General features: G+C 46.8%; 1 protein-coding gene across 1 annotated transcript in view; it reads left to right on the plus strand.

The window, feature by feature from the left end:
- Window positions 1–4,885: 4,885 nt before the first annotated feature.
- TGS1 (trimethylguanosine synthase 1) overlaps window positions 4,886–8,284 on the plus strand; it is a 35,917-nt gene continuing 32,518 nt past the window's right edge. The window contains exon 1 of the mRNA XM_007464034.1: window positions 4,886–4,989. Within this exon, the coding sequence (XP_007464096.1) occupies window positions 4,886–4,989 (104 nt within the window). The remainder of the gene's footprint in view (window positions 4,990–8,284) is intronic.

Genomic DNA, 8,284 nt, shown 5'->3' on the forward strand with positions numbered 1-8,284 from the left:
GCTGCACGCAAGGACCTCCCCCAAACATGATCAACCCAGATTTTGATTTAAAACCTTCCAGAACAGAAAACTCAAAAGGTGCCCTTTCCACCATCAAAACCATTCATCGAAACGCTAAAAAGACCTTCCTTACACTCACTTCACTGGAATTTTCCCCATAGACCTAGTTCTGTACCATTGAAACTCTCCCATTAGACAACCTCTTAAGTTTTAGGACAGCTATCACAAAGCTACAAAATCCTCTTTTCTAGTCAGAATCCTTACTAATCCTTTCATCCACTCCCCGGACCTGGTTGGACCTGGTTTCACCACTCAGGTCACGCCCTGTGACTGACTCTGCTTATCCAATATAGAGCGGAGCAGGTAGAGCAACCCACCTGGGCCTGCGTTTGCCAAGATCTATAAAACTGGGATAACAGTAGAATTTAGATATACTACATTAGATGATGGAGGTGCCATGGAGACAACATCCCGCAGGCAAGGGGGTAAGGACAAGGCTGCTACGTTATACAGCGTGGTCTAGGAAGGCTTCTCTAAAAGGATGTTTGAGCAAAGACCTGAGGACGTGAGGAAGCAAACCGTGTGGGCATTTGGAGAATTCCAGCTGAAAGAACGGTGAGTACAAAGGATGTGCACTTGGAGGGGTCAGCAAAGCAGTCGGGCTGAGGAAGGGGGAGGGGGCGGGGGGCGGCAGTCAGAAGTGGGGAGCGCTGCAGAACTTTGTGGGCCAGCTTTCACCTAAGTGAGATGGAAGAGGCACCAGAAGGGTGGGTTCCAAACGACTGCTGTGTTGAGAATACATTGCACAGGGAGCAAGCAGGAAGTTATGGCAGTCACTGAGATGAGTGATGAAAGTGGCTGGGACAGGTGTGCCGGCGTGCGGGCTATAAGACATGATCAGCTTCTGGATGTATTTTGAGGATAAAGCCAACAGGATATGCTGGTGAATGCATGTAGAACGTGAGCGAGAGAAGTCCGATATGGCCTCATGGCGTCCAGGCAACATGGGTTTGTATCCTGGGAGGCTCTGCCACTTACTGTGTGACCCAGACAAGTTACGTAACATCAGTTTCTCCATCTATAAAATGAGAATAACAACAGTACCTACCTAATGAGGCTGTCGTGAAAAAAGCTCAGAAGAGTGCCTTCCACAGTAAAGGAACTAAACAAGAGTTACTCTCATCACCACCATCGTTAGCTTGCTTGTGAGAGGATGGACTTGCCAGAACAGGTTTAGACACCCCAGGAATTCCTGGCCATCAGGAATTCAGGTCTGAACACGTTAAGATTCTACTGGACATCCACGTGGAGATGGTCAGTAGGCAGCTGGACACAAGCAGAGTTTAGCAGGAAGGTCAGGGCTAAAGAAATATACCCGAGATTCGGTGACATATAGACCAGTATTGAAAATTGTAAAACTAAAGAAGGTCCCTTTAGGGAGTGAATATAAAATAAAAAAGTTTCCAAGACTGAGCCTTGGGGCATTCAACATTTTAGAAGCTGGGAAGCCAATGAGGAACCAGCATTCTCCTTCCAGGCGTGGCATCTTGGGTGTCAAAGTAAGAAAGTGCTTCAGGAAAGGAGTCCTCAGCTGTTTCATGAGGCGGGGAGGTCTAGTAAGATAAAGATCATTGATCCTTGGATTTTACAACACAGAGGCACTGACAAGCCCTGATAAGACCGGTTTTGATAGAGTGGGGATAAAAGTCAGGTGGAGAAAGTTCAAGAAAGGATGGGAGGGAATGCATTGGAAATAGCAAATACGGACAACTCTTCAGAGGATTACTGTTGCAAAAAGGAACAGAAAAACAGGTGGGTATCCAGAAGCGAATGTGGATCAAGTTTGTTGTCTTACGATGAACAAAAATACAGCAGCTTTTAATACCAGTGATGATGTATCAATGAGAGAATGAGAAATGGATGATGCAAGGGAGATTACTGTTGAGGCCTAGGCCAGAGGGGATAGAATACAGTGTATAAGAAAGAAGATGCCCCAAAAAAGACTTACATCACTCGGTTTTTAATTCATTTACTCAATAAATATTTATCAAACAAGTATGTAGTTTGTGCTCGGCACTATTCTAAACACAGGGGATATGTCGCTAAATAGACGGTTATGAGAAAACATATGTAAAAGCACTTAGAATAATATGCCTAGCACATACTAGGCACCTAACCAATGCTGGCTAACTAAATACAGATGGATGTAAACTCTTTTCATCCAAATTTTTGACAAAAATGTGGAGCAAGACAGTGTCCTAAAATCTCTCACTAGAGAACTATCAGAGGAATTTAAATAACAAGATTTTGAACTGATAAAATACTTACTTATGATAAAATGGGAAAATGGCCTTAGAACTCAATGAATACAACCTCTTAATTTTGTGGACAAGTTAAAAATAGAAAGCCAAGTTGACTTACCCAGTTACTAAATTAATTCAGTGAAAAACCAAGAGCCAAAATTAAAACCCAGTCCTCCTACTTCCTACTCTGATTTTCATTATACTTCAAGTCTCTCTCTCTCTCTAACAGAAAGGCTGAAAATATGAAGACTCTGCAATTTCTATCTTCCCTCTGCTTCTGCCTGGCTATTCTCCAATTTACCATAGGCTGTACGTGACTCTCTACCACTTTATTTTAATCCAATAAAAACTATAATTCTTAAAAGATGTTTTGGGGGAGATATAACATTTTAGTTACCAAAATTCTAGGTTATTTCCTAACCGCCCCCCCGCCCCCAAAAATCTCCAGTGAAACAGTCCTATGCATCACGTATTTTCCCATCTGGAATTCACATAACTTGTAAGAAAAGGCTGACAAACTGAAATATCAGCCTGTTGATATTGACGGCAAGGAACATTTACAATAATTAACTTTACAGATGTTTAAAATCAGAATATTTCAGAAACGAATAAAACAGGATTTTTTTGTTTTGTTTTCTACAAAAACTTAAGGAAATAAATCTATTCCTTTTTTTTTTTTTAAACCATTACTGGTACTTAATTTAGCACCATGTATGGTAGCAGATTCATTTCTTACTTTTAGTATGTGAGCCACATTGAGGATGTGCTGAAAATGCCAATTACAAGAAGTACTCACTGAAACGCAAATTAATTTTTCCTTTTTGCGGATTTAATAATGGTTAAACAGGGCTCTTGTACTCAGTTTTAGTGAGTACACTCTACTTCAAACCATCAATAAAAATGAAGTTTAATATTTCAGTTATGATATCTGGCAAACTCAACCATTTTATCTCTAAAGCAATATCTTTTGGATTTCAAGCTTCGAGCCCTAGGTTCTGAGATGAATTACCTTTCAAGGTGGTTTTTGTTGTTGTTGTTGTTGTTGTTTTTTCAATCCTAAAATGTCCTTCGACTCCTAGCTAGAATCTTCCACTCTGTTTCATAATTATTGTCCCCCCCTTATTTTCTTAACTATCCTCATCCCCAAATGTTAACACAACCGTACTGGTGTAACTGTGCAGCAGTCTTATCTTTTTGAGTCACTAACATGAGTAAGGCAGCAGCAAGGATGCGGGAATAAACATTTCATTTGAACATTAACCTTCTACTTCCACTCACCAGTAAATGCGGCCAAAATATTAGGGGCCATTCTAAACGTCTGGATTTTATCTTAGCTCTTACATATTCTAAAGGAATACCAAACCAACTTCAGCATCCATCGCACAAGCCAAGTCCTAAGTGCTCTGACAACCTTCAAGTTCGAACATGCTTCAAGAGGAAACTGCCTGGGCGATCTCAACCAATGCCACGCATCAAACACTGATTGCTTTTTTCAAATCCAGCAGCGCTGCTCCAGTTTTCGACATCCTGGTTTGTGCACATGTATCCTTCGTATATCATCAGCAGCTGGGAGGGCTGAGCCCTGTTTCACAGGCTGCAGACTCCGGAGACCGAAACAGTGCCAGGCGCGTCCAGAGTATGGACCTACCCGGACTATTACCAGCACAGGTGAGAGGTTTGATACCCACTTCGGTCCTTCCAGCAGTCCGAGGAAGCAGGTCCTACGAATCATCCCTATTTACAGATGCTCACAGCGAGGCCCAAGAGGGTTCCGTGGCCCGCCCGGGTCACACAGGTGGAATAAAGGGGCATCGACCAGGACTCCCGCTGAAGTGTGTGGACGCGACCCCCTCCCCACGACCACCTTCGGCTTCACACAGTGGGCTCCATTCGCCTCCCTATCAGAGCGGCCCCGGGAAGCCCAGGGACCTGCAGGGACGGGGGAAGGCACCTCGTCCCGACCCAAGTGGAGGCCGCACCCGCCGAACTGCAGTGTTTGGGGCTCGAGGGGAGATGCGGGCCGAGGTGAATGGGCTCGTTGTGACCCAGGCAGGGCCTTCCCTCCCGGCCACTCTGGGGCCCCAGCCGAAGCCCGAGTCCTGCGGGAGGCCGGGGACTCCGCGCGGCCGCGGCGCCCCGGCCCCCGAGGCTGGCAGGGCGCCGAGGAGCGCGGGGAGGCCCAGGCGGGGACGACGCACCTCGGGCAGCAAGCAGAGGGGGATCGGCTCGCCCTCACCCCGCAGCAGCGGCGAGAGCTCCTCGGTGGCTCACTCGGGGAAGCGGAGGCACTCGAATGGCCGTCCTCCCCGAGAGACCCGGAAGGAAAAGCCAAGCGCCGGCTGCAGCCCGAGCAGCGTTGAGTGTGACACCGCCCGTCGCCCCGTCCCTTCCTGTGTCCCCACCCCCGGAACCACTTCCGTCTGCGGCTTCTCTCGTGCTCCGGGCTGGAGCGCTCCTGGGTCCGTCCCTCCCCGGCAATCGGGCGCGCCTCCTGTCCTGCCCTCGGTCCCCAGCAGCTGAACAGCGGCCGAGAGGCCTTCCCGCGCAGTTTGCCGCGTGGCCGCCTCCTCTGAGGCGCTACGATGTACTGCGAGAAGTGGAGCTCCGTGGCGGAGATGTGTCTCTTCCTTGGAGACCTGCGGGAGGACTCCTGCATCCTCTGCCTCTGCTCCAGGGCGTTTGTGGAGTAAGTCGCACGCGGGCCTCTCTGTTTCCCGACCTGTAGGGTTTGGGGTGGCGATGGATCCCCGGGATCGGGGCCAGAGTGTCCTACCGTCGGGTACAGTGGTGCCTGAGAGAAAGGAAGAACCGTCCTCGGGCTTTACGGCGTGCTCGCCCACGGCCCTGAAGTGATGGAGTAAGTCTGCTCTGCGGGCTGTTAGGAGAGAATGTGGTGGCCCGTGTTTGTCATTTTACACTCGTCAACTGAGGGGACGGCCACAAGCTGCGGGGAAGTGAAATGAAAGCGATCTGGGATGTGATAGCACAGGGCGGAGGTTTGAAGATGACTAACGTTTCTGGTTAACATCTTTTTTTTTAAACCTTAGGGTTTATTAAAGCGCAAATGCACATAAATAGAACTTCTCATTACCCGGGAGAAAAGATTTATCTATAATCACATCAGTTTTTGAGCCGTGCTTATTTCTGGAAAATACTTGTTTCGGCCACAAATTGCCCTGCGTGGCAGACAGTTAGTGGGTAGGAAAGCACTGACTCAAGAATTGGATTTTAGGGATTTTTTAAAATATATATATACATATATTAGGTGTGTGAGTTTCGCCACTTAATCCTCTTTTTTTTTTCATCTCTGAAACGGGTATATCTACCCTAATCCTCTCACTGGCTTATTGTTAGATCCAACTTGTGGAAGTGAATTTTATGTGGTACTTTTAATATAGGTTATTTAGAATTGTAGAATTAAGGCAGAATTTAAGTTGGAAGGAATTTTTACTATTCGCCATGTGTTTTGTGGAGTAATCGGCAAATTAATCCGGAAAAAAGATTAAGCGCTGTATTAAATTTAATGAAAAAATATTGTCGTCTGGGGACTTCCCTGGCCGTCCAGGAGTTAGGACTCTGCGCTTCCACTGCAGGGGGTTCGATCCCCGGTCAGGGCACTAAGATCTCGCAAGACACAGGGCTCAGCCAAAAAAAAAAAAAAGCAACGTACTGTCGTCTCTGTATTCATGCAGGCGTGTGTTCATTCAGCGAATTCTCTTTGTGCGCCGTCATGGTAGGTACTGGTTAGCGCTGGGGTATCTGGCACAGCCCATCCTACATCCTTAGTTTACTTTCTAGCAAAGGTGATCAATATTAAGACAGCAGGTACGTAATTATTTGGCTAATTATAATTGTAAGTACAAGATGGGAGAGAAGTGCCAGGTGCTCTTATAGCAAAAACCCAACCTTTTGCCATGGATCACAGAGATTTCTTAGAGAAAGTAGCGTTTGAAAAGTGGTCCAAAAGATGAGTGAAAATAAACCGGGATATGTTTGAGTGGGCGGAAGCATTCCCATCCAGGCAGAACTCTGTAAAAAACCTCGAGGGAGCAAAAGAAAGCCTGTGAAAGGGAAACAAAATGACTGGGAAAGAAAAATAGAAGATAGGGTTGGTGAGATACGCAGGGTCTAGACATGCAGGACTTTGTAGAGGACAGGTTCAGATTTGCATCTCTGAAGATGCCTCTAGTAGCAGCGATGTGCGGGCCTAGAACGAATCTTGTATACATACCAGCCAAGGCACATCCTTAGTTCTTAGCCTGCAGCCCATTTGAGTCTTGGTGCCGTCTTCATGAAGTCTCCTTCCCAAAAAAGAAAAGGGGAGGGAATATAAGTTATAAAAGGTTGAGAAAAATACCTTACCTGTAGAAAACAATATGCAACTGGATTTCAATTAAAGCCGCTTTATTTAACACACAATTGGGAGTTCCCTGACAGTCCAGTGGTTCGGACTCAGCACTTTCACTGCCGGCGCTGGGTTCAATCCCTGGTCGGGGAACTACGATCGCGCAGCCAAAAACAACAACAACAAAAATAATTCAATTACCATATAAATGACCAGTTACGTTGCATTTAGTCTTTTTGAGCTAAAATGTGCATTCTTTTCATTACAGATAATTTCATACCTTTCTTAAAACTTGGAAGCTCTACTTCACTTAAACTACCTTCTGAGTTCAAAATAGGTAAAGAGAAAAGAATGGCTTGGTCTTTTCCTTTAGATCAGTTAGTGCTCAAATTATAACCCTTTAGAACAAAAAGGTCTTGGAGATACAGTCGTAGAATTGTCACCAGGAGTCATTGGAAAGTCCCTGGGAGCGGGAGACATGCTGGAAGCTCAGAGGCTCGTGAGTATAACCCTGATTTTCTAGGTAGGGAAAAAGTCTGTTTCCAAACTCTAAGAACAATACATCTGATAGTTGACCAACTTCAAATAGATTATTAAACTGAAAGGTCAGTCCCATGTAGCAGAAAACAGAAAGTGAGCTTTAGCATATGTGCCAAATAACTGCTCAGTATTTAAGAGATTATTTTCACACCTCCCCTGAAAGGCAGGAAATAGAACATAATATTGTAACTAATTTTTATTTTCTGAGGACATTACATTAACATACTGTCTTATGAGTTCAATAATTGGAGTAATAATTCTGTCTCATCTACACACTTAATTTTCTATACACTATCTATATGAAGCGGACATATAATTACAGTGTTATAGCGCTGTTAAAAATAACCATTACAGGGCTTCCCTGGTGGCGCAGTGCTTGAGAGTCCGCCTGCCGATGCAGGAGACGCGGGTTCGTGCCCCGTTTCGGGAGGGTCCCACGTGCCGTGGAGCGGCTGGGCCCGTGAGCCATGGCCGCTGAGCCTGCGCGTCCGGAGCCTGTGCTCCGCAAATGGGAGAGGCCACAACAGTGAGAGGCCCGCATAACGCAAGAAAAAAAAAAAAAATAACCATTACAGGGCTTCCCTGGTGGTGCAGTGTTTGGCGGTCCGCCTGCCGAGGCAGGGGACACGGGTTTGTGCCCTGGTCCGGGAAGATCCCACATGCCGCAGAGCGGCTGGGCCCGTGAGCCATGGCCGCTGAGCCTGCGCGTCCGGAGCCTGTGCTCCGCAAATGGGAGAGGCCACAACAGTGAGAGGCCCGCGTACCGCAAAAAAAAAAATAATAATAATAATAATAACCATTACAGGACTTCCCTGGTGGCGCAGTGGTTAAGAATCCGCCTGCCAATGCAGGGGACATGGGTTCGAGCCCTGGTCCGGGAAGATCCCACATGCCGTGGAGCAGCTAACTAAGCCCGTGTGCCACAACTACTGAGCCTGCGCTCTAGAGCCCGTGAGCCACAGCTTCTGAAGCCCGCGCGCCTAGAGCCCGTGCTCCGCAACAAGAGAAGCCACCGCAATGAGAAGCCCACGCGCCGCAACGAAGAGTAGCCCGGTTCCTGTCTGAGCCAGCTACCTCGGAGGTTCCCAAAGAGCGG

This window comes from Lipotes vexillifer, unplaced genomic scaffold (assembly GCF_000442215.2).
Source record: "Lipotes vexillifer unplaced genomic scaffold, Lipotes_vexillifer_v1.1 scaffold69, whole genome shotgun sequence".
In the NCBI taxonomy this organism is placed as follows: domain Eukaryota; kingdom Metazoa; phylum Chordata; class Mammalia; order Artiodactyla; family Lipotidae; genus Lipotes; species Lipotes vexillifer.